Here is a 27,284-nt window from a genome sequence, read left to right as displayed (position 1 = left end):
AGTAAACACATTGATGCATTATGAAACTGTCAGACTCTTTGAACAATTGGCATAAGCTCAATTATTCAAATATGTGACTCTTTTGAATGGCTTTTGTGTCAGCTAATGCTTTCGTACAACCAGTATAAAGAAATTTCAATACCTTTCCTTTAAGAAATTAAATCTCAACTATATGATTAAAGAAGTCCACAGGATTAGTTCTTTCATTGAGCACTTTCATTATCAGGTACAGCTAATTGGTAGTAGTGTCCATTTGCTGAGATTCATAGTTTATTTAAAAACATCTTGCATTTTTTGTTAAATAATTTAAAGTTGTGCATTTTCCTTATCACCTAAAATAACTTTTTTTCTTGTGTTTCCTTCCTGTCAGCATGCACACATGCTTTTTTACAGTGTACCTGCAATTTTTTCTTTTAAAATTATATCTGCATTGTAAATCTTTTTCAAGTTATATGGTCTTTTTAGTAATTATTTAGGTCTCTTACTCAGTATTGAATTATTTAATAACATGCTGATCATTTCCCTTATTTTACATATATGTTTTCCAGTTTTTCCTTTTCACTGATAATAATGCAAAGACATACTGTGCCTTGTAGCTCATTTTTCTTATTTTCAGTTACTGTGTGTTACAAGGACAGATGCTCAAAAGTATTGTTATTATGTCAGTGGACTTGAAAACTTATGTTCTATGTATTGCCCAATTGCTTTCCAAATGACAGTGCCTTCTTTTTGATTATAGAAGTATATAGTCCCTGGAACTTATTAAATAGTAGCATTCTTCAAAATTATCACTTGGAGAATCCTGTAATCTTAATAGAGACTTTTTCCTTTGTAAATGTAATTTATATTTTTAGCAAAGCACTATATGCAAATAGTTTTTTTTTTAAATCCAGTGAGCTTCATTCATAATGTGACAGTGAAGAACAGTAGCCCCTTGCACCTCCTGTCCCTACCCCAGTTTCTGACTCTTGAGAAACCCCAGCTCCTGGCTTTTCCACTGATGTATGCCCCAACACTGCTAAGCTTGCTTTTAATTCGATTTTTTTTTCACTTTGTAGTTATCTTTTGATTTCTTTCTATGGAAGATGTGGCTTTAGTACTTACCGTTTCTTCTCTATCCTCTCAAAATTGACATAACGTAAATTTTGCTTTTATCAATATGTGGATATTAAAACATTACGACCAATTATTGTTCATAAATGAAAATTAAATTTGTATTATGAATATATAAGAATACTTTATATTTTTTGTTTTTTGCTTACTTTGTTTTCTATGTTTCTAACTTATCGACAAACAAATCTTCTTGATCTTTTCAAACACATCAGATAATCCCACAGATGTGCATTTCCCTCCCCCCCCCCCCCAAAAAAATCTTTCTTCTGTGAACCTCCCTGTTGTCTGCAGTGTGGACCAGTCGCTCTCAGGGCCAGCTGCTCAGCTGACATCTTAGAAGTCTCTTCACTCTTCATTTCTGGGAATTTCTTTTGTTTCTCTCTGTTTTGTTGATTCTCTGATTTCTGGATCTCCGATCCTCCTCCTTTGAGATTTATGCTCACATTTAATGGGTTCCTGAGGTGCAAGGAAGAGGCATTTTTTTTGAGACCATGCATGTATAAAAATGTCTTTATTTTGTCATCATACTTGATGTAATTTTAGGCTGGGAATAATGTTTTCTTGGAATTTTGAAGGCATTGCTCCATGACCTTCTTACTTTCAAGGCTGCTGTGGAGTCCATCCCCTTTCTGATTCCCAATTCTTTGTTAGACCCCCAACCCCCACCTCCTGGTCTCTGGAAGCTTTTGGAATCTTCTTGTTTCTGGCATTCTGAAGTTTTATATTTCCTGGTATTCTTCCATGTCTCTGGCATTCATTTTATTGGCCATATGGTGGATTTATCCTAACCGGAAGATGCAGTCCCCTGTATTTTCCTTTGGAATACCTGTTAGTTGGATATCATACCTTGTAGACCAGTCCTTGAATTTTCCTGTCTCATTTCTCTGTTTCATAGTCTTTTTAGTCTACTTTCTGAGGGATCTTGTTAACTTTATTTTTCATTTCTTTTATTAATGCTACATATTTTTTAATTTCTAAAAACATATCTTCTTCGAAGCTTGCTTTTTATGGTACCATGTTGCTTCATTTTCTCTTATTTCTCTGAGGGTATTAATTATATTTTTTGGTTGACATGGGTACTCTCTTGCATTAGGGGCTTTCCTCAAGTGTCCAGAAAACCTTGGTTTTGTTGAAATGACAGATTTGGGGTTGCATGACAGATCTGGGGTTGCTTGTGTGGCTCATTTGGTTGAGTGTCAGACTTTTTTTTAATATTTATTTATTATTAGAGAGAGAGAGAGAGAGAGAGAGAGAGAACGTGCATGAGCAGGGTAGGGGCAGAGAGAGAGAGGGAGACAAAGAATCCGAAGCACTATCCAGGTTCTGGGCTGTCAGTCAACACAGAGCCTGATGCGGGGCTCGAACTCATGTACCATGAGATCATGACTTGATCTGAAGTCAGATGCTCAACCACTGAGCCACCCAGGCGCCCCAAGCGTCAGACTCTTGATTTCGGCTCAGGTCATGAGCCCAGGGTCATGGGATAGAGCCCTGCATCAGGCTCCACACTGAATATGGAGCCTACTTAAGATTATCTCTCTTTTTCTCTGCCCACTCCCCTGCTTGTGCTCTCTATGTCTCAAAACAAACAAACCAAAAAACAACAACAAAAAACTAAAACAAACACCCCCCCCCACACACACACAGACATGAAAGAAAGGAAGAAAGGAATAAAAGAATAAAGAAAGAAAAGCAAGAAAGAAGGAAAGAAAGAAAGAAAGGTTGATTGATTCAGACACTTGAGGGGCGGGGGGGGGAGGGAGGGAAGATAGTTGGAAGCTCTTTGTGCATGGGTGGGCTTGTAACCTGGGGATTCTCTGTACTGTACTGTAATTCGTGTCTGTAGGGTCTGTTCTCCTGCCTGGGAGCCTGGCTTCGGGAAGGGGGTGGAATCTCACAGGGCTTTGACTCAGTCCTTCTGTTTTTAGTAGGGTGCCTCACCCTGCCCTCAGCTGTGCTTAGAGTCAACTCTTTTAGAGGGAAATTTCTGGTCTCCTGCCTGGCTATGCAGGGTAGAGAAGAGGATGTGGGGACCTAACTGTTCTTTATATAAATTTTCAACCAGTTCTCCTTCCTTCAGAGGTCACCTGGACCTAATTTCCTATTGACTCCTTACTCCACAGGGTTGGATTTCAGCGTTGTTTGGATTCTTTTGTTAGTTCCCATTGGTTCATCTGTTTTCTGACTTTTAAGGATTTTGTGGCATGTCTAGTTTGCTTCTTGTCCTTTCTCATTTTTAATTGTCTTCATGCATTTATTTCATATTTTTATATTTATATCCATTTTGTATAAATTGTTTTAGTGTCATTTTAGTACAGTTTTAAAGGATGCGGGGCGGGGGGAGGCGTGTCCTCAGTATGCCCTGGTTAATGGAAGTATGCATACTTTGCTTTCGATTGGTCAAGAACAATTTGTTCCTTTTGACATTTGTGGGATATTTATATACTTTCTGATGCACAGTCATTTCTATTAAAAATGTCTTTTAAAATATTTTATTCTAATTTTTACATAAATTTACTTAACACAGATTGAATATCATTTTCTATAAGTAGAAAGTGTGACCACCCACTGGATAGTTTAAAGGAGTAATTACCATTCTCAGTGAGCTACTTACTCATTTTTAAAAACTTTTCAGATAATTGTAGATTGATAGGAAGTTGTGAAAAGAGTACAGAGATGTCTTTGTACCCAGTTTATCCCAGTGGTGGACTACATGACTATTATATGACTATTATTTAAATATCAAAGTCAAGAAGTTGACGTTGGTACAATGCTCATTAAGTTTTAAAAGGCATAGTGTTTTAAATTTCATATGGGGCAGAAAGTGTACATTGCAAATATATGTGAGACCCATGCAAAACTATTTTGTCTTTCAGCAATTTTTCCAGCTAGTCAAATTACGAAAGCTTGGACTTAGTGATAATGAAATTCAGCGGCTCCCTCCAGAAATAGCAAACTTCATGCAGCTGGTGGAACTTGATGTGTCTCGGAATGGTAAGAAAAAGATTCCACTTGAATTGTCCATTTGTCTCTTCTGGTGCTGGGGGCAATTTTTAGTAAATGTAGCTGGATAAATGCTGTTGGAGTTGCTTTTTCCGGTGGTTATGGAAAAGCTCTGTGTAAATTTGCGGATGAAATTAATGCCATTACTGAATAGTTTAGTCAGCTTACGGGTATTTACCAAAAATGTTTAATAGCACAATTTTTAGATGATGATTTTCTCAAAGTAGGTTCAGTCTGACTCAGAGAGCCCGAGAGTGGACTGGGCAGTCATAATACCCAGCCCCCTCATTTTACCGAGTGTGACACTGAGAGCTGTTGGTGCGGTCATTCGCCCAGTGCTCAGAGGCTGCTGAGGTGAGGGGGAAGGGCGGGGCGGGGGGAAGGTTGGTTTGTCCGGCTGTGCTCCTGTGAGAATCTGTCTCCCTGCAGTGAACAGAGCAGCTCGCTGTCCAGGCATCGTCGTGAGATTGATTATTCCTAATTAGGCCACTGATGATTCTGCACACTGGGGTTTGTGTGGTATATTTTGTGAGTTTATTTTGATTACCAGGTTTCACTGGAATGATGAAGTGCTTCCTTTTTCTTGAACATTCCAGTAGGATATCTCTATCCCGTTTAACCTTTCACTTTTAAGTGGATACCCTGGTTTAACCTTGTGGATTATAGCCCCGACAGCACTCGTGGAGTGGGCCGGAGCCCCTTCCAGTGACAGCAGACATGATTAATTACTTTGAGTTCAAGTGGCAGCTCCCAGTGGTCCTGTCTTTAGTGATGGAATTCAGTTCTTGCAAAGACTCTGGTGTAACTTCCTCAGGATAGGCCCCGGCGTGCTCTGAATTATTTATACAAATGATGATCCTTTCCCTTCAAGTTTCTCCTCAGTGAGCCTCAGATCTGGATCTTTCATTCTCGTGTCTTCCACAGAAACCACAAGGCTCAGGTACAGAATATTTTGGTGGGTCGTTGTCATAAGACAGCAGTGTAATCAATGCTTAATTGAAAATGTGAAGAAAAAACGATTTTACCCCCTACTTTTAACAGCTGTTAAATTTTTGTCATCTATCAGATCCCATGAATTGGAAACTGTCTTTAGGCCAGGCCATATGTTCTTGACATAGACTCTACTTTTATTTTTCTTGAGAATTATTTCTTATCTTGAAGGTAATGGAAAAAGTGAAAAAATCTTATTTTTTGGACTGGCTGATTGGGTTGCAGAGGACCCAAATCTGCTTAGGTAAAGGGTATTGGATTTTAAGGATGGGGGTGGAGCTAACATCCCAAAAGCATTGGCACGGAGCTGGCATTGGACACTATGTTTGGAGTTTCATGGCCTCTGTCTTATGGTGTGTCTGCTTCTGTTGGTAGCTGCTCTGTTCTTCCCTCCCTGCTGACCTGCTCTCTTGGAACTGGCCCCTCCAGGCCCAAGTTGTTGTGGTGCCTTGCCTTGCACTTTTTGGCTTCTGACCCTGCTGGGGCATCTGTTTGCCAATGACACATTTCTAAGTGAGGAATGGTTGCTCCAGCTCATCTTTTTAGGCCAAGTATAAACTACAAGCTGTAGGTCACAGGACACCCTGATGTTTGGCTCCCCGGAAACAGGGGTGGCAAGTAGTGCAAAGCTTGACCCCACCCCTCAGCACAGATACAGCTCCCCTTACACCTGAGTGTGGCATGGGGCAGGCATCTGAGGCCAGAACTGCTGCTAAGCTATCCTATATCACATTGATCTAAAGTATATACAATTGAGGGGCGCCTGGGTAGCTCAGTCCATTGAGTGTCCGACATGGACTCAGGTCAAGACCCACGGTTTGTGGGTTTGAGCCCCGTGTGGGGCTCTGAGCTGTCAGCACAGAGCCTGCAGCCAGCTTCAGATTCTGGGTCTCCCTCTTCTGCCTCGCTCCCGCTCACTCTCTCTCTCTCAAAAGTGAATAAACATTAAAAAAAAAATTAGGGGCACCTGGGTGGCTCGGTTGGTTGAGCATCTGATTTCGGCTCAGGTCATGATCTCAGAGCTCGTGAATTCAAGCCCTGTGTCGGGCTCTGTGCTGACAGCTCGGAGCCTGGAGCCTGCCTCGGATTCTGGGTCTCCCTCTCTCTCTGCCCCTGACCCGCTCGCATTCTGTCTCTGTCTCTCTCAAAAGTAAATAAACATTAAAAAAATTTTAAAAATTCAATGAAGTATATGTAATTGAAACTGCTATCCCTTGTCTCAGAAATTATATGTTATGAAGAATCGCTGGCAATTAATTCTATAAGGAAGCAGTGACTTAGGAAAGTGGTCACTGAAATCACACAATCTGAAGAAATAAAAGAGCAATTTTGAAATTGGCATTAGAAAAGTTCTACCACTTTCACATCTGCAGTTTCTTTCCATTCTTAGCTAGAAAGAAGGGCCACATGCTTCCTCCCATGTGTCCCTTTATACCTTCCAGCATACTGATGAAAGAAACTAGACTTTTATGGAAGTCAGTGTCAGGACGCAGAATGAAGTTTCCTTTCCTTCTGCAGGTATTGGGAGTTTTGTGAAGGATCCTGCAGATGCTGTCACCTTATCAGGCTTATTTAGAAATGCTGAGGGGAGGGGCGCCTGGGTAGCTCAGTCAGTTAAGCATCTGACTCTTGGTTTTGGCTCAGGCCCTGATCTCATGGTTTGTAGGTTTAAGCCCCGTGTCGGACTCTGCGCTGATAGCGTGGAGCCTATTTGGGATTCTTTCTCCCTCTCTCTGTGCCCCTTTCCCACAGCTAATGTGCACACACACAGTCTCCCTCAAAATAAATAAATAGACATTAAAAAAGTGCTGAGGGGAGTTAACCTCCCCCTTCCCCTATGGGCAGAGCCTTGCTCTGGCTCAGTAGCATGAATGTGTGTGTGTGTGTGTGTGTGTGTGTGCGCGCGCGCGCGCGCATGTGTGGGTGTGATGGACAGTGTGGAGGAGGATGGCAGGCAGGGTTCCAGGCTTTCTTTGAGGTTGTGAGAAAAACAGAGATGACAGAACAGAACAAGGTCATATTTAGTTTAACCAACAGGAACATGGGTCTTAAGCTATTTCCAGGTCAGGCAAATCTCACCGTTCCCTCTCTCTTTTTTTTTTTTTTTTTTTTTGCAGATTAAATCACAATGAATTTCCTAGGCAACTGAGTAGGTAAATAAAGGTTGTGAAGTCTCTAGCCTGAGAGTCCGTGTGAAAACCCCTACTTTGTATGTATACAGGCATTTGTAAGGGTTTGCTTACATCTGGAGGCCTGGTGGAGCCTCTAGTATTCTGTGGCTCTGCTGAGGCTGCCCTCCATGATCAGAGAGACTGTTCCTTTTAGTCCTTCCCTAGTCCCTGAATTGTAGCAGGTCCACAGCCAGAGCTCTCTGTGTCATGGTAGGACCTTTACTGGCTTCCTCAGTTCCTGATTTTCCAGAGAGCATTGCCGGACCATGGAGGAAGGCGGGGTGTTGGTATCAGACCCCACAAGTCTTTGGTTCAGTGCTTGTCAAACTTCAGCATGCAGTGGTTTTTGTTAACCTGCAGATTCTGATGCAGTAGGGCTGGACCGGGGCTTGAGATGCTGCATTGCTGGAAGTCCCCAGAGGCTGAGTAGCAGGATCCACAAGTTCACTACTAATGTTCCTTCAGCAGCTTCCTGTGGTTATGAGCATCACTTTGCTCAGGTTCCATGGGCCCTGCACCTTCTCGCATGGAAGGTGGGAAACCTTCAAGATACTACTGGTGAAAAGCTAAGATGCTGTTACTGACCTAAGCTTGAGTTGGCCTTTCAGTCCAGGAGCAAAATTAGACGTGTTCTGGTGTTCCTTAGCTCAAGTGAGGAATAGAAGACAAGTTTTGTGTTTGTCTCCAGAAAAATCTATAAATGAGGAGGAGAGAAGTTTTTATAGGCTTGTGTCCTATGCCAAGTACTGCCAAGACCTCTAAACCCTGATTTTGTGGCTTTGTTCTCTGGCATTTCAGGCACAAAGTCCAGGAGATTGTGTATTGTGTTAGAAATGAGAAGAGTGAGCTTAGGAAGGAAGAGTGGTGCTTGTAGGTTATATATAGGCTGTGGAGACCTGTTCTGGAGTAAAAGGAGAGAGAGGCTTGGGATGAGCACAGTTTTGCCCCCGAAATGGCTGGATGTGGTTGGCAGGCAGGACTCTGGGTGGGAGCCCTGGCTCTGTTGCTCAACACCTGGCTATGGACAGTGTTTGGCCGTGTCCTGTGAAGGAGTAGGGACGAGGCACTGCTTCCATACAAACCCGGTGAGAGGCGAGGAAAGTGACACATTTCTCATGTCCTAACAGCGGATTATTTTTTCAGTCAGGCAATAACTAAAATAAACTGGGGGTAAAAGAAACTAGGTGTTTCCTCTGACTCTAGATTAAAGGATGATTGGAGTGTATAAAATTGGTATCTGAATATGGTGTTACGATGCCTAAAGAAAGCATATGGCCCTGATTTAAGGTCTGAAGCAGTTTTCTGTGGTAAAATGCTTCATGTCTGTTTCCTGTGCTCACTGATCCTTAGTTGTTGGAGGGACATGACCTCTGGATATGTAAGAAAAGGTATTACCCCATGGTACTATCTTGCTATCCAGGAATCTCAGGCCGACTTTGTTAATGCATCACGAATCCTGCCTGAAGGGTTAGTCACTTGAATTTTATAGCCTGTGCTGTTATTTGACTTACATCACAGTACTATATCATTATCCATTTAGTTCATTTTTTCCCCAAGTGTAAGGCATATACCACTGCTTCTGCTGGGGATGATTTTAAGTGGTGCCACATAACAGCAGTTTCTAATATTGAGTCATGGTGAGAAAGTTAGCATTTTTGTAAAAAAAACAATATTCCTTTTGGATTGCCTTCTGTAGAACTTAGTAACACTATGTTATATGTATCATCACACTTATCTGCTGTATGCGGGGTTATTAGTTTCTATCCGTGATAGTGACTTAAAGAAGTTGGCTTCCTTTAGAAATAAATCTCACTCAGATTTGAAGAGGTGGTTTAACAGAATGAGGTAAATTCCAAAGAACACAGGTGCTCTACTAGTGTGGCTATCATTGTGAAGGTGGACAGGGATGGCTGGCATTGAGGGGTCCCACTGATTAGTATGAGCATTTCAGGCCAAAGAGCCCATGGGTTTATTTCACTCTGGGGCACACAGAAAAACACGGCCAGCGTCCGCACACCCTGCCTAAGTACTTCGCAGACTTGAGTTAACAAAAACCTAAAGGATAGTTTTAGTACAAATCGTCACGATCATCAGGACAAGACTTCAGAGTGAGCAGATAGACAACCTGTCTACAGTACGGGCCTTCGTCCCACAGAGTCCAGAGGCCAGACTTTGCTGAAATGCATGGGTCAGTTGTCCTGTGTCCAGCCACAAGAAGCCGATCAGTGTCTGTGGCCTGTGGCTGTGGGTTTGTGTAATGAAATCCAAAGCCCGTTTTGAAGCCTCCTGAAATGACCTTGTATAACACCAAGCCTTGGTGCTTCTGAGTATGCCCTGAAAAAAGCTCTTTCTGGCAAGCAATACATCCAGTGTGCCTCAAAGTCTTGCTACTTAATTGTGAACAGTTAGCCTTTTTTTTTGGTAATAACTACATACACCCACACCTCAAGTGTGGCAGAGGCCAGTTTCTACCCATGCAGACTTCAGACTAGCCACAGTCAAGCCATTGTTCTCTCTTTTCTCACTGCCTAATTCGTGCCTAAGTTTAGTGCTCTCTCTTTAGCTCTGTTACCTGCCCCAGTGGCTGGACTTCATACTGGCCCCAGTGACACCCCACGAAGAGAGGCCCCATGGGCCACTCTACCTTGTTTCTGGAGAGCTGGTCACTTTCCAAACCAGAGCTTGCTGTTTTACCTTTGTAAGAACTGTGACTTTCCTATCTTGAGCCCTTTCTCTGTCTTAGCTTGTACCTGTGCTTTTGTTAGGAAGAAGGGTTAATACAGAAAAAAATAGAATTGCCTTTTTCTCATGTTTTAATTCCAGATAATAACAATTATTTTTAAAGCAGAGGTGGAAAGAAATTAGGCTTATGTGATATTTCTAGTCACCTTAGCATGCTACAAATAGTTTTTCTCCCCCCACCCAGGGAGCATTGTTGAAATGTGAAGATATATAGAAACCATTTCAAACACAGAAAAAGGTGAAATCAACTTTTCAAATAGCCCCCCCCCCCCCGCCTTTTGGATGATATAGAAACATCAGTGATATTTTAGCAAATAAAACTGAAAACCCATCACAGTTTAATGTTATACATTGTTAAATCAGAAGGGAAATTCTTAGAACACTGCCTTTGCTCCAAGTGTTTTTGGCACTCTTTCAGAATTTGTAGTGCATAATTTTGCATATCCTCAGACCAGTAGTTTCACTTTGTAGTGTGGATTGGTTTTTAAAATCAGCCAGACATTTTTAAATGCCAATTTAGGTAAATAAACCAGGACACTGACAGTCTTACGTTAGTTACCCCATATCTGCTTCAGATAGAGCAATTTCAAAAGGGTTGCATAATAATTCTGATCAATAGGAACAGCTCTGAAAACCATATATTAACTACCAAAGGGCAGGCACATCTTTAAATGTATTTTCAGCATATATGTTTTTAGAGTACAAAGACAAGCTTAGAACTTCATGACCATGTATCTTTGAAGTATTCCAGTATTGCTGCAGACAAATTTTTAGCATTTCTCCTTCAGTATTAGCTGCCTTAAAATAAAATCTGAGCTTGCTTTTTACGTTATATATGAGCCATTACAGAGATCTGTACAGTGATTTCATTAGTGAAATAAAATCAGAATATTGTGTATTTTCTTATTCAGATAATCTACAGAAACTAAACTTTGTTACTATAGATCCTTTTGATGGCCGTATTGACACTTTTTGCATTTTTTTCCCTTAACTTTTCTCCAGAATATCTGAATCCTTTTTGCTCTCATCTCGAAGGGTTTCCTTAGGTTGCCTGCCTTGTACTTCCTTTTCCAGAATGTATAGAAGAGTAAACTATTGCTATTTATTATGGTAATATAGCTTAATTTTTGGTTACCAGAAAAGTTGTGATTCTCCTGAATAAGTTGTAGGTTTATGTAACTTTGTCTCTTGACTTTTTTTTTTTAATTAGCAGGTTTATAATAGAGATGATAACTTTTGCATTTGAGAACAACACCTCTGAATATATTTTTTAGGTCAACAAGCTCTTTAGTTAGTTCCAGGTTCTTTGAATTCTTTGTCTACCTTCCTCCCTCGTCCCCTGCCCACTTCATTTCATTCACTCGGTCTTCAAATGCTATGCTCTGTGTTAGATGCCACATTTTCCAAAAACAATGGTAGATTTACATAGAGCTAAGCAGAGTTAGAGAATCAAAAATAATTGTTTAAAAAAAATGGTTTCTCCTGAAATAAAACAAAACTCCAACATGTGGGATGACAGTTTCTGTTCACTTTTTAATTAAGCAATATATGTAGGCATGGCTTTGACAGTTTCCAGCTCTGAAAGTGATTGCAAGTAAGCGGCCATATTACTTCATTTTGATCTTGCTTTTGAGGCCACCTACTTTGTCATGTGAATGTGCCTTGAGCCAAGTGACGCTGAGCCTCTGGGCAGCTAAAGGCTGGGTGGCATCTCTGTGTCAGGATGGTGACAGCTACACTCTGCTCTGAATGCGAACGGTGCTCTGAGCTTATTAAGCTGGAAGAGACACAACTTAGAAAGGGGTGGAGGATCCAAGAAGGAGAAAGTGAATGAGGAGCTGCAGCTTGAGGATTATATATAGAAATCATTTGGTTTTTAAATTAGCTTTATAAGTGTTGAATAAGTCTCCAACCTGAGGTATCTGCGCAAAGCTAATAATGAATTATGACTCTGAATTATTTTGCAGTTTGAAAAAAGGCTTGGACCCTGGCCTCTTTTTTTTTTTTTTAATGTTTACAGTTATTAACTATAGCCCGTAATTACTTCAAGTAAAATTTATTGAGCACCTACTGTATTTATCTAAGGCTCTTTGCCTTATTCTTCCATCCCTTAAGGAAGTAAATGTACAGGCACAACAAACATATGTGAAGAACTGCACATAACATCTGTTACGCTGTTATGTAAATAAAGTGCTGGGGCCAGCAGAGGAGTGTCAGTAACTGTAACTGATTGAAAGAAGCTTGAAGGAAGAATGTGTTCTTTTGGTTTGAAATTGAAATCAGGCAGTCTTTAGAAATTCTCATATTTTAGTTGTAAATTTGGAGGGAGTTAGTAAGTAGATTCCTCAGCTGAGTGTTTATTGTTACTTGTTGGAGATTTTGTTCAAATGTTTGTTATGGATTTACAGGGTCAGAAATATCCTTAAAATGCAAATTTATCTCAGCGCTTGTCTTTTAGATATTCACTGAAAATTTTTAGATTTATCAAAAATCAAAGAAGCACCCAGTACATAAGAATAACAACTGAAACTATATGAGTTGTCATCAGGTTCTTTCTCATTATTGTACAGCTGATTACTGCTGTGTTGTAAAGGATTTGTTCTGCCAGGTGAAATGCTAAGCTCCGTGTAGTAGTCAAGATAGACTGACTATTGATTAAAAAAAAAAAAAAGCCAAAATCTCAAGTCCTCAACACATTGAAGAACTTTATTAGTGCTTGACTTACAGTCCAGTTCGGGGGGAGGGATGTGGGAGTCAGGGGAGACAGAGAATAGGGAAACGGGTGGTGAGAGGCTCTATACAGTCAAGGATCCAGGCTTCTTCTTAAGATGTTACATCTTCACTCAACTAATAGCTTCCAAGGTCCTCGTGGGAGGGGGAGACATTGGGGGATTGTATGTGGGCAGTTTGTGTGGATCACGTCAAGAAATGCTGTACATCATTTCCATCCATGTTCTACTGGCTAATTTTATGCCCCCAACTTAACTGAAAGGAGCTTGGAAATGCTGTTAGATATTTGTACAGGAAGAGAAACCTGGCTGTTTGGAAACACTAGCATCATCTACCACAAACGGCAAATAATTGAATGCTGCCATTGTATGGTTTTATGTCACTGGTCACATGCAAGCCTCGTAAACACACACACACACACACACACACACACACACACACACGATTATGTTGCACTGTCACAACCTTCCAGTGAGTGACACATTTATGGGAAATTTAGATACATGTCAGTAGAGGACAAGGTAGCTTTCCTTCCCATTTCTGCACAAAAGATTTTAAACCCAGGAATAGATGAACAGGATTGATAGCCATGGTTGCTAATCATTGGCATAAAATCTGTGCAAGTATGCGTAATGTTTTCTAATTTGAATTTTTAGAAACTAAAATATATTTTGAAAATTAGAATTTTATATTTGAGGAATGTTTGAAGCTCTTGCTCTAGGCAATATGGGATCATTAACAGTTTTCAAGCTAGGGATCACCATCTTGGACAAGCTACTTAACCTCCCTGTGCCTCAGTTCTTCATCTGTAAAATGGAGATACAATAGCCCTGACTTCATAGAGATGTGACCCTCAAAAGAGGCTGTGTATGAAAAGTGCTTAGAACAGTGCCTTGTGCATAATGAACACTCAGCATTAGCTGCCATAACTAATCCTGTCATCATCCTCATATTGAGTCATGGAGATCTGAGCTAGCACTGTGAGATTAAGAATGAAGGGCAGGGGGGCGCCTGGGTGGCTCAGTCGGTTGGGCGTCCGACTTCGGCTCAGGTCATGATCTCGCGGTCCATGAGTTCAAGCCCCGTGTCGGGCTCTGTGCTGACAGCTCAGAGCCTGGAGCCTGTTTCAGATTCTGTGTCTCCCTCTCTCTCTCTGACCTTCCCCCATTCATGCTCTGTCTCTCTCTGTCTCAAAAATGAATAAACATTAAAAAAAAAAAAAAAGAATGAACGGCAGGGGCGAGGACACCACGGGTTTGGAGGCTGGAGTGATGTGGGTGAGGGGGGTTCCTGCCTGAGGCGCCATCTACACACCAGGTGCCACGTCCAGCCATTGTGCCACCTCATCACCCCTGTGTTTTGTCTAATTCACACGCTACTCCTGGGAGGTGGGCAGAAGCATTGCAGAATGAATGATGAGGAAACGGAGCCTTGAAGAAGTGCTATGTCCCAAACTGTACTTGTACTTAGTTGTGGGGCTGAAATAAGAAACTCAGCAGAGTGGCACTTCTAACTATTTTTGGAGCATCTAGAAAATGATAAAGGTAGGCCTATTACTTTTTGTCTGGGTTAGAGAAAGGATATAGACAATACTGGGACTAGGTTCTCCCTGGATTCAGAGATAAAAACAGGGAAAAATCATTAAGACATTTAAACTCCTAAAAATCTACATAGTGAATGAATCCAATCACTTCTAAAATTGGCCCACCCAGAGAGGAGGTGCTTTGTAAATCTTCTAAGGCTGGAAATGGAACATCATCTAATGAAAGATGTGTGGCTTTCGCAATAAGCTACTATGTCACACTTCTAAGGTAATTGTGCTGTTTTGACAAAAGATCACAATCTCATAAGATCGGTGCCTTGCTAGAAGTGTAGAACAAGGAAAGCCAAAAACTAAGACTGCATAGGATTTTACCTTAGAAAGAAAAGAGATTAGAAAACACGAACGTCCCTTGGAAGCAAGTGTAGCCTTCTTTTTTATCCATGGGATGGTTAAGATCATCCCATTCTTTTCTCAGGATATGAATATTCACCAAACACTGTCATGGGCATTTAATTCTCTGATATGAACATTGAAGAGAGGTGACGGATAGGCTGACCAGTTGCCTTTAGTACCTAGTTCCTTTAGCATGGCTGATCACTTGGTCCCATGTGAATTTTCTTAGCATGGCACATGCTTTCACAGCCTGATCTTCTCCAAACACATTGTCACTGAGCTGGCAACTAGAAGACTTACCTGATTAACCCACAGAGGATCATCTCTTTGGTGTTACGCTATATGAAGCTATGCCTCCAGCAGCCAGCGAATTTGCCCTCTTTGAAATTCTTTGGAACACTGAGTAGCACTAATTTCAGTGGGTCTTCAATTTCCCTTCCTTCCTTCCTTCCTTTCTTTCTTTCTTTCTTTCTTTCTTTCTTTCTTTCTTTCTTTCTTTCTTTCTTTCTTTCTTTCTTTCTGTGTTTCTTTCCTTCCTTCCTTCCTTCCTTCCTTCCTTCCTTCCTTCCTTCCTTCCTTCCTTCCTTCCTCCCTTCCTCTCTTGGTAAAATGAATTACGTTTGCCCTAAGAAGATAAAGAAAAGCACCTTGAAAAGGGTAGAGAAATGAATCACTAGGATCATTTCTTTTGTACCTTATGTTGTTTAAAGCACATGTTCATTGTTGAGAATTAAATAATAGTCAAACACAAAGACACATTATTGGAAAACCAAGAGAACTGTGTGAATCTTTAGAGTATTTATTGGGTGCCTGTTCTGGACTACCAGTAGGGTAAGCACTTCATGTGTATATTCTCATATAATATCTCATTGAATCATCAAATTTTCTCCAAGCAGTACCCTGGTATCCTCTTTTTACAGATGAGACAACTGAGTCTCATAAATAAACCACGGGAATGTAATATATAGCACATTTACTACAGGTAGTAATCCTGTACTGCATATTTAAAAGTTGCTAAGAGAGTATATCTTTATTTTTAATTTTTAAGTGTTTATTTATTAATTTTTGAGAGAGAGGCAGAGAGAGGGAGACAGAATCCCAAGGAGGCTCCGCACCATCAGCGCGGAGCCCAACACGGGGCTTGCACCCACGAACCATGAGATCATGGCCTGAGCCAAAATCAAGGGTCAGACGCTTAACCAACTGAGCCACCCAGGTGCCCTGTTAAGAGAGTAGATCTTAAAAGTTCTCATAACAAGGAGAAATTTTGTAAGTATATCTGGTGACAGATGTTAAATAGACTTACCATGGTAATCATTTCACAATATATATAAATACTGAATCATTATGCTCTACACCTGAAACTTGAATATGGTTATACACCAGTTATACCTCAATCAAAAAAAGTGAGTCTCAGATTAAAAACTTTTTCTTGGGCACATGGCTAGTGAGTAGCAGAACTGGTATTTGATCCCAGGTTGGTGAGACTCTAAAATCACGGTTCTTTCTCCCCAGTATAAAAGTGTTTTATCTTACTACTGAGGAATGAGCATCAATAATGTTTTTAATGTATTTTATTTATCTTTCTCCCCCTTTTATTACCAGTTTCACAAAACTGGGATTATGCAGCACATGTCTCTTGCTTTCATTCACTTATTATGGGTTGTGAGTGTTTCCCAAAGCATTATTATTAAATACGTAAATGTTTTAAAAGGCAGATTAATTTATAGCTCCTACCTTTTTATCTTTCTGGAGAAAATACGAACAGATCTGTAACACCTAACAGGAAGCTGTAGATTTCAAAGGATGGTCCGTGTTGAATAACTGACAAGACAGAGGAGTTTCCAGACAGCTGTGATAAGTTAAGAGTCAACCAGACAGTGAAGAAAGAGATGAATAAGCAGTTTAGAAGTTTCTACCTGATTTAGGATTTTTGTGTTTAGGGGGCACAGTTACCCCCTAATGTAGTTGCGGAGGTAGCCACAGAAAGAAGGTGGACAGCAGCAGACCAAGCGTAAGTGCTCAACTGCTTTCAAGGTGCCGTGATGCAGTCAGTTCTGTATTTACCTAACATGTATTTTGTTTGTGAAGGTGCTTGATCAAAGTATCATTACACACAAATAGTTGATGTCCTGAAGTATTTAACCTTGTTGTTCTACTTTTGTTTGATGGTGCTGCAAAGTGTTTGAGAATAGCCCTTCTTCCATTCAGCTGGGCTGATGAGGGATGGGTCAGGATGAACTAGGGGATCTGAGCAAATTAGACAAAAGTGACAGAACCAAGTGCCAGTAACTTAGTACACGTCCAAAATAAAAGCAGCCTAGAGCTGGGAGAGATTCCTGAGTGACACCAGAGGGGCTGAGGAGACAGATCTCTCAGGGGAGGCCTGTGGTAAGTGAGGAGGCAGCAAACCACTGGAGGGACTTGCATGGGTCCCTGGCAACCCTCCTTCCCTCAGCTAAGTGCCGTTTGAGTCGTGGCTAAGACCCAAGGGGCCAAGCATGGCAAGGGCCTGGGCCAGTCTGAAGTTAGCCCTAAGTTGAGTCAAATGCCATGGGCATGTGCTTTATCATAATTGCAAATAATCATAATTTGCTTCAAGAAGTCCCTACTTGCCCTATGCCTCCCCACACACCTTTGAAATCATCACTCCTTTCAGGGGCTTTGCACATTGGCAACTAGAGAGAAACGCTAACTGTTGTGCTTCCTTTACACCAAGGTCCCTGCCTTTGGATTTTGTCGTGGACTGGTCAGCCTTTGGGTTTGACTAATTGGAGCATGGCAAAGAGATGTCCTCCCTGTAGATCTTTGGCATTTTCTGAGCAGATGCTATGCTTTGGTCTTCTGGAGCCCTTCCCTGCTGCCAATTGAATTTCATCTTACCTCTAAAATTCTTCTTTTCTGTGTTACCAGCTGTTCTGACCTTCGTTAGGGATCTATATGGGAAGAGATAAACTCAAAGAAATGTTCTAAATAAAGGCATCATATTTCATATTGAAAAGCACAACAAAATGAATTCCTGGCTAGAATGTATGTTTCACCAAGATAAGGTACATTGGAGCAAGAACAGTTTTAAAATAAGTTTTATTCATTTCTTAACTATTTAACAATCACCAGGTATGTAAGTTACATGTGGGGAGCTAGAGATGGCAAGTTGGTTTAGTGATGGCCCTCGAGGGATTTAGGGCACAACGGTGAAGGGACCAAGTCCATCTATGATACCAGGACAGTGTGGAAAATCCTGTCTCAGAGATAAGCCTGAAGGAGCCTGGAGAGGGAGGATCTCAGTCATTCCTGGGAGGGATGACACTCAAGCTCTGAGGTACAAGTAGCAGGTAGAGATGAAGTTCGGGAAGGATATTTCTGGGCGGATGAAATTGCACGAGTGTGTGTCTGAAATAGCATGATGAATTTGGGAAATGCAAAATATTACTGGAGTACATGGCAATGAGATCATGAAGGTTCTGTATACATGGCTAAGGAATGTTTTCTCGAAAGCTCTGCGGGACCTCTGAAAGGATTTCCAGGAGGGGAATGGCTTACATGTCACCCTGGCACTAGCAGGAACGTGTAGCTGATTGAGGGCAGACTGGATGCAGGAGGTCATGTTGAGGGTAGAAAGAGCAGAGAAGGGTGCAAGAGAAAAGGAGATGCCAGAACAGGTGTGTGGGTGACAAGTGGGAGGCTTGCTGGATGTGGAGGGGTAGGGTGAGTGGGAGGATAAACTCCCACTCACCACTGCAGAAGAGATGGGAGACATTAAAGAAAGATCAGGAGGAAAGCTGAGTTTATTTGTGGGCATGTGGAAGGTGAAATGCCTTTGGGATATCTAAATAGAGATGTTCAGTAGGCAGCTGAATATAAGGATCTGAGGCTCAGGTGAGAAATTTTAGCAGGAGATGAAGGTTTGGGAGTCATCCAGGTGTAGGTGATGGTTGAAGCCATGGGCATGAATGACGTCACTCAAGGAGTGGGAGCAGATATGGTGTTGGAAGGGGGAGATGAGCACGCATAATATTACTGTTTAAAAGAAAGCAGAGCAACAGGGCCCCTTGTAAGATTCTGAGAAGTAACAGCAGGATGCTTTGTCAGTATTGTTGACTGGGGTTGTATAAAAGGCCCAGCAAGAGAATGGCAATCATTGGATTGAATTATGGGATGGAGAGGAAGCCTGCAGATTAATGGGTGAAGTTGTCCTGGATGAAGGCGTAGACACTGGCTGTAGAAAGGCAGCACCTTTGGAAGCACCACGATTGGAGGACTGATGAGAAACAGGAGAGTCACAGGAGCTTAACCAAGGGTGGGACCAATGGCACGGAGCACATCCAGAAAGGCTGCAGTGTAAAAGGGAATGGAATGGTCAATAAATGTGGACTGAAAAGTTTCCATTGGTTTGACATCTGTGAGGTCATCTGTGACAACAAAAGCAATGTCAAAAGTGGTTTATAGCACACATTGTTTGTTTTTTTACACTTTTCCCTTGACTCTGAGAGATCAGAGGAAGGCTTGAAAAACACCAACAATCACCATTTCCAGGAGGAAACAGCAGCAGTCACTGTTTCCTGCTGGATCTGCCAGTTGTGAGGGATGTGAGTGATCCTGATGGTGGTGTATGTCTTGGACAGCTGACTCTATGACATAATTAATGGAGAGATTTCATAACTCTTTGGGTGTAATGTGTACATGTTTGATTGGTGTCTGGCATTGGAATGAGCCATGCAGGCTTTGCTGCTGCCACCGAGAGGCAGACCCAGAAGGCAAAAGGTGGGGGTAACCAGCCACCAATATTCTCTGTCTGGAGTCTGGTCATTAGCTATGGCTAGGACCAGAGTAGACTCAGGACATTTTAAGCCTGCTTATTCCATATTAAGTGTTGAAGACAACAGACAAAGTTTCCTCCTTCCAAGACCCTTTTGTGATTGCATTTACCCATGGTGTTTCCAAGTTTACTTTACACCTTGTGATTACAAAACAAAACAAATACACACACACACACACACACACACACACACACACACACACACACAAGCAGTATACAGTCATTATAAAAACTCAATGGTGGCAAGTAAAGGAAAAGTCAACAACCTGCCCTTTCTACTTCCAGACTCTCCTGGCCCTGGCTGAGGTTGCCAGTGTTGGGTATCCCACTGTAGTGGGCTTATTTAAAAAAAAATTATTTTAGGGGTGCCTGGGTGGCTCAGTTGGTTAAGTGTCTGACTTCAGCTCAGGTCATGATTTCATGGTTTGTGAGTTCCAGCCCCGTGTCAGGCTCTGTGCTGACAGCTCGGAGCCTGAAGCTTGCTTGCTTCAGATTCTGTGTCTCCCTCTCTCGCTGCCCCTCCCCAGCTTGTCCTCTCTCTCTCTCTCTCTCTCTGTCAAAAATAAACATTAAAAAAATTTTTTTTTGAGTTTACTTATTTATTTTGAGAGAGAGAGGCAGGGAGGGGCAGCGAGAGAGGGAGAGAGAGAATACCAAGCAGGCTCTATCCTCTCAGCATGGAGCCCAATGTAGGACTTCGAACCCACGAACCACAAGACCATGACCTGAGCCAAGATCAAGAGTTGGGTGCCTAACCGACTGAGCCCCTCAGGTGCCCCTGTACTGGGCTTGTTTTTATGATACTTCTGTTAGTCACTGGATTATGGATCACAGTGGGCAAAGAGTGTGTGTCTCTTATACCTCTGTCTCCTTACCGTCCACCATATAGGTAGTTCCTTAAATAAATGGATAAATGAACAAATGGATGAATACATGAACAAGTGAGTGAATCTCTTAGACTTAGCCCTTGAGACCATTCCTTCCATTGTAATTTCAGAGAGAAACTGGCTACGAGAGGAAAGCACCTATTTTTGTCACCTTTTGATGTGTAGGAGCACTTATTATATGGATGATACTGTGTAATAAGGTCCAGGCTCTGTAGTCCCTTTATCCATCCTGGGGGTGCAGATTTCTTGAATTATGTGAATAAAATTAATCTATTCAGAAGCTGGTAGATGACTGGCAGAGGTGACAAGCTTAGCACTTCAATGGAATTAGAAGGTGAGATATTTATAACACATTTTAGATTCTTAAAAAAGGATTAAATCTTAACTTTTACATGGAGTTCAGTCTAGAAACTTTACCTGTGCATTCTGTCTGTGTCAGGCAGTGGGGTACTATCACATGTATTGCAGAAGGAGGAATGACAAGCCACAGTCTACCCCCAGGAGTGTTCAGACCCTGTGGGCAAAACCATATTTATAGGTTTAAAATGGAAGACCAGAATGCCCTGCTGATCATCAGACCACAGAGAAAGGCGCTTTCAGAAATGGTGAGAGCAAGTATTCTTTCTGCCTAGAAACTTAGACTTCGAATTATGGCCTTCATTCACTTGCAGCAGCGTTTCTCCAGATGGGCTTGAGACTGCCTATGTTAGAATCCTTGTTAAGACTGCATATTTCCACCTTAGATAAGGACTATGCAATCAAACTTCCAGGGCATGATTCCTGGAGTCTGCATTTTAATCTCCAGAAGAACTTGTCTGAATTTAAATTGGAGCTAGGAGCCTAACAGAACCTTCATAGTTCCTGGTGGGGTCACGATCCTGAATAGCATTAGGCTAAAAGGATGTCTTTACAACCTGACCTTTCTTGCCTTCAGTCAAGTCCATAGAATAATGGCTTAAGTACAGGAAATGATTTTTTACTAGTCCACAAAGCAAGTGTCTATTGTAAGAACCTGAATTACCCTTTAAATAAGCAAACGTTGGGGCACCTGGGTGGCTCAGTCAGTTAAGTGTCAGACTCTTGATTTTGGCTCAGGACATGATCTCCTGTTTAGTGAGTTTGAGCCCCGTGTCAGGCTCTGCGCTGACAGCACGGAGTCTGCTTGGGATTCTCTCTCTCCCTCTCTCTCTCTGCCCCTTTCCTGCTCATGCTCTGTCTCTCAAAAATAAATAAACAGTAAAAAACAAAACAAAACATTGAGTTATGAGAAACACTCATTGTAATTCTAAGAGCTCCAAAACATTTAGCCAGTGGCAATGCCAGAAGAATATATTTGCATGCCTTGTATGATGAATACTTTGAGGGGATAACACCAATTTTAGTGTATAAGTTCTGTTTCTTTTTAAGGAGTTGATGAATTATAAATAGTATACCCTTTCATCTGTTGACAGCTTACAAAATTTAAGCCTTTAGGGTCTTTTTCTACAGTATTTCTTTGAATCACTTCAACATGTTTTGAGCCCTTTTTAGAATACCTTTTGTATGCTGTTTTCTAATTTAGCCTCTTTTTTAAAAGGGTTACTTTTGGAAAGGTGTACTTGTATTACACGTAAAGGGATTTCTTAAAAATTTATCTTACCTAAAAATGAGGAGGAGGCAGCTAAATTAGATTCAAACACACCCCCTCCGTCCTTTCCCCATCTTCAACCGAACAAAATAGCTTTCCCTTGATACTTTGCTGTTTTCTGTCCCATTTGAGGCAACTTGACAAAGCCTTCCGTGCACACAGTCTTTACATGCTGGCTCTCTTCAATCAGAGCAGAAATAGCTTTCTGATGGAGGTAAATTATGGATGGGAGCCATGAATAATTGTCAGATATGCACTAAAATGGCCAGGGCCTCATCATTAGTGGTTCCTAACATGGCTGCACATTGGACTCAGTACTTTTTAAAGTACTGCCCTAATCCCACCCCAGGTTGATTTATTGGAATCTCAGGTGGTGATTGGCCCCAGGTGGTTCTAACATACAGTCAGGACTGAGAACCAATTAAGTTAATTAAATGCCTCAGCATTTCTCAGAGGCGGCTATAAGACCCTCTGTATCTGAATCGCCAAGAGTGTTGGGTTAAAAATGCAGACTCCTACGGTGGACCGTAGACCTGGTGAGACAGTTGCTAGGAGTGGGTCCGGCCCCATCATCAAGTAAGTGCTCCCATTGATTCCTCTGTACTCTGACATTGAGAACCCCCAGCGCCTGGGGACACTCAGTGGTTTCCTTAGACCTGGGGTAGGGATGTGCATTGGGAAAAGCTGGTGAGAATAATTGAGAAGCCTGTTTTGGCTAGTTTATCTGGGCCAAAGAGCTGCTCCCTGCGCTTCTGGAGAACTGCATTGTTCACTCCTTGCCTTGCACCCTCTCTTCTATTCTGTGTGCTACCCAGAGTGATTTGAGGAGTCTGAATGACTCATTCTAGCCTGTGGTCAAGGCTGTCAATTGACAAACACTGTGCATGGTGTGGGGGTGTGAGAGGAGAACACTGAGTTTATCAGGATGGTTATTTCAGCTGACAGGAGTCACATTCTCATGCGCAAAGATTAAGTATACTTAAAAAGGTTAACAGGAGACAGCAGGGAATCAAACCCATAGAATTCATGCAAAGGAGTGGCTCTGACCACAGGCCCTGATTGGCACTTCAGGGGAGGGAGTCTTGTGGTCTAGAAAGGATGGAGGAAACTTGGGGCAGAGTTGAAGACTTAATTTTTGGATCAGAGCATTCCTCCATTCGAAGACTTAGATTTCCCAAGAGAATTTTGATGCATAAATATCAGTAGTTGTAATTTTGCCCATATTAAATGGGAATAATTAAAATGAGCTGCAATTTTGAGTGAATGTTGAAGTAGGAGATGAATACAAATACTGTTTTTGTTTTTGTTTTGTTTTTAGTTTTTGGTATTTAGTTGCTGTTACTGTGAGGTTTAAGTAGACATTATTCAGAATTTTGTTCTAGGAGGAGGGTAAGTAAAAAGAATGCCAGTCGCTCCACATAATTTTTCCCCTTCCCATTATTCTTTGTGAAACCTAACACGTACTATTCTGTATTTTTTTTTTTTTTTTACTTTTTGGTTAATTTATTTGTTTATTCTTTGCAGATCAGGATCTTGTATCTCAAGACATATTTGTGTTCACTTAGCCAAAACTCTGCTGGGGAGGAAAAGCTGAGGTGTAAAGGTTATTTTGGTAATTGTGGCTGGAATTAGGTGAAAACCTCCTGGGCTGGGAAAGTTTTTTGGCAGCACAGGTTACCAAGACCCTAAAATAACACTTTGACAAAGGCCCCTCTGTGGCGCCTTCCGCCCTGCACTGTGCAGACAGACCCATGTCCACCTTTCTGCCCCATGTTGTGCCTGTGTCCATCTTCCTTTCACAAACACGGGGAAGGCTGCTGCTCAGGCAGGATTTGTGCCTTTGTCTACAAGGCTGGCTGCCTCCTGGGCGAGGCTGGGGTGGTTGGAATAATATGATAAATGGGATGATGCCTTTGAAAAAAATTTCCATTTAGCATTTTTCCCCCCTGCTGCACACCCAGAGGAACAGCTGTGGCAGCAAATGCAGACTTGAATCATGCATTCATATTTAGTCTTGTTTGACAATCCTAGATATTTTTAAGCAGGATCAAGTCAGGCAACCAGCGTTACAGCAGTCAGACTGTCTTAATCAGCCAGCCTGTTTGGCACACAAGGACCTTGTTTTACCCAAGTAGTAAATAATTCTCAATGAAGCAATATGATGCACCGAGTGTGCCCAAAGTCACAACATTCAGTATTTTACTACAGCCTGTCAGCATCTCTTTTTACATGTTTGTTCTGTTCACCACTAGTGGTTTATTCCTTGTAATGTTTGAATTCTGTGTTTGGCCAGGTCTTGACTGGTGGTTTTTTATCCATAATAGGGTCCTACATTCCATGCCAATAGGACCCTCCCATCTTCCTTCTCGCCCTTAATGCAGCATTGCCTGCTGTGTGCATGATTCTTTTTTCATTATTTTTTTTCTGAGAACGTTTCATATTGTGACAACTTGTTTCCTTCTTAAGACGATGGGGTTTTGTCATTTGTCTCTGCTCTGGATAAATGGCTCTCATCCTGTGACTCTGCTCTCAACTAATGGGCCTTTTTTCTCCCAAGACCCTCTTGTGCCCCCTTCCTCATAGCCAGGGTTCCAAAGTCCACGTTCTGCAGGCCTCCCTCACTCCCTGCGCTGCCCCCTTGTTGCCTTCTGTGCAAAGATGGGATTGAATGCGCTTCCACATCTTTCTCCCATTTCACTTCTGTCTGCCCCTCTGCTCACTCTACAGGTCCCCCCACTCGAAAAACAACAACAACAACAACAACAACAACAACCACCCCAAACGCATTAAAATATACCAAAGTCAAGGGAAAAGTTTTTCACTCAAGCTGCAAACTCCTTTTCTCACGCCCAGGCTTTTTGAAGGCATACGGCCCCAGGTTCTCAGGCTCATAGATTTAATGGGGCCAATGGGACTGTGACACAGGATTGCTAACTCTATATTGGTAAGAAAAACTGTCAATGTCATTTAGTCAAAGGCAAAGAGGTTTCAAACTTCCAGTCAGGATATAATCTCTGATTAAACAGAGGACAGAGGACAACAGTCCTTTTAAAGAAATAAATTTGGCTGGGGTGCATGGGTGCAGTTATGCATCTGACTCTGGGTTTCGGCTCAGGTTGTGATCTCACGGTCTGTGAGTTCGAGCCCCACATTGGCTCCAAGCTGACAGTGCAGAGCCTGCTTGGGATTCTCTGTCTCCCTTTCTCTCTATCCCCCCCCCCCTCAAAAATAAATAAACATTAAAAAACTCATGTTTAAATAAATAAATTTGGCTTCATGGTCAGGAAACCTTGTCACCTTCTCTCCAACTTCCTTATCTGCCCATTATGAATATGTGTCTCCAACTAGAATATGGCCCCTGCTGCTTTACTTTCCCCTCCTCCTTGTCTGGCTTCTCAACCTTTGTGCTTTGACTTCCCCTCAAACCATTATATATGTTCTCGCAAAGGTGACAGCATAATCCTGGTAGCCAAGTCAACCTTTTCCTTATCACTCTTGGTGACACTCTTTGCTCCCTGACTTCTCAGCTCTTCCCTCTGCCTGTTGGGTGTCCCCTGCCCCCAAACAGGAGGTTCGCTCTTCCTTTCTCCTCAGACTGTGCGTCCACCCCCACCTCTGTGTGGTATCTCAGAACTGCAGACTTGGGTTTCTATCTCCTCTTTCTCTCCATATTCATTTCCTTGGGAATCTCTCATTCCAGCGTGTTTGGAACTCATGGAATCTGACTGTCCAGATCCTTAGCAGTTACGTCACAGTCTTCCTCAGCCCTGAGGCAGATGGACTAGAATTTCACAGCTCTGCTCTTCTATATGTCAGCAGAGGGATCATGGACAATTTAGTTAATGTTTTCAATCCTGCTTCTTCATCTGCTAATGGGACCACTATCTCAGTAATTGTTGTAAGGATTAGAGATGATGCACACAAAATGCCATTTGCAGTACCTGGTACATAATGGGCCCTAACAGTGGCAGCTCTTCTTATTTGGAGACACACAATCAGGTGATATAGCAGGGATCGGAGGGGAATAGTTCCTCTTTTTCAGAGCAATAACTATCACTTTTCCTGATCTTGATCCTGTCCTCTGCTTTTCTCCCAGTGCCTGACTTGCCACTTGTGGCTAAGGTAGCAATGACAATAACTGGAGGGTGACTGATTTCAAAAGAGGCTTATCTGAGTACCAGGCCATCGGGTAGCAATTTCAAGTCTTCGTCTAAAGTAGAAATATTGTGCCAAAAGGTATAAGGTGTCGATATGGTTGAAAAGAAGGCATTGTATATGTGCGTTTATGTGCACACATGTGCATGCACTGTTGATGCCATGGTGGCCAGCTTGAGCGGAAGTGTCAGCTCAGCACTGGCCAGGGCGAGCCACGGTGCTCATTTTCTCACCAGGTGTTCAGGGAATTCAGTATGCGAGCAAGACGATTAATCTGCTAAGTTAATTCCTCTCTCACAGGAGGAGACAGTGTTGCATGGGAAGAAGATCAAGTTCTTTATGGGTGGGTGGCTCAGTGGGTTAAGTGCCCAACTTCAGCTTAGGTCATGATCTCACAGTTCATAAGTTTGAGCCCTGCATCAGGCTCTTTGCTGTCAGTGCAGAGCCTGCTTCAGATTCTCTGTCCCCCTCTCTTTCTGCCCCTCCCCTGCTTGTGCTCTCTCTCTCTCTCTCTCAAAAATAAATAAACATTTAAAAAACATAAATACTTCAAGTTTTTTGTAATCTTGTCTTTTGCTGTTTTGTCATCCTCGTTATTTAACATTGTTAAATATTGCAAGTGCTCATTGTAAAGGTTGATCGTTTCCATGAGAAGCAAAACCCAAGTGGGCTTGCATCACATCTTATACATCTTCCCTTCGTAGACTAGAAATACAGATGGAACTAAAGTCTAATGGGAAATTGTTCATCTTGAACAAGTCTTGAGCAAGTCTTGAATGTCGGTGCAGAGTTTAGGGAAGGTGAACAGTTTCTGATATCCATGTGCATGCTTGTGAATTGTTGGATTCCTGTTAGGTTCGCCTCTGCCCCAATGTCTTTGCACAGCAGTTCATGGGGTGGCTTTCTTTGTGATGGTTCCATTTGTTTATGCTGCATTAATTTTCATTTGTTTCTGTCATAGTTTAACATGAGTGATGTGGTATTGAGGTACTGTCCTAAATTCTTAACAGTTCATAAATTACACGATTCTTTGCCTAAGATTGGATACTAATACCCAAGACTTATTTAAAGACTCCATTCTCTCTCTTTTGACAGAAGTTGTTGATGACAT

The 27,284-nt window shown here is 41.9% G+C and overlaps 1 protein-coding gene across 3 annotated transcripts in view; it reads left to right on the top strand.

Annotated features, from left to right (window-relative positions):
* LRRC1 (leucine rich repeat containing 1) overlaps positions 1-27,284 on the top strand; it is a 127,696-nt gene that overhangs the window by 46,922 nt on the left and 53,490 nt on the right. For all 3 annotated transcript variants that reach the window (XM_015070135.3, XM_053222685.1, XM_053222686.1), the window contains exon 2: positions 3,990-4,107. In XM_015070135.3, coding sequence (XP_014925621.1) covers positions 3,990-4,107 — 118 coding nt within the window. The remainder of the gene's footprint in view (positions 1-3,989; positions 4,108-27,284) is intronic.

Source organism: Acinonyx jubatus, chromosome B2, assembly GCF_027475565.1.
Source record: "Acinonyx jubatus isolate Ajub_Pintada_27869175 chromosome B2, VMU_Ajub_asm_v1.0, whole genome shotgun sequence".
Classification (NCBI taxonomy): domain Eukaryota; kingdom Metazoa; phylum Chordata; class Mammalia; order Carnivora; family Felidae; genus Acinonyx; species Acinonyx jubatus.
Note: the sequence above shows the minus strand (reverse complement) of the source record. Positions and strands in the feature narration are given on the sequence as shown.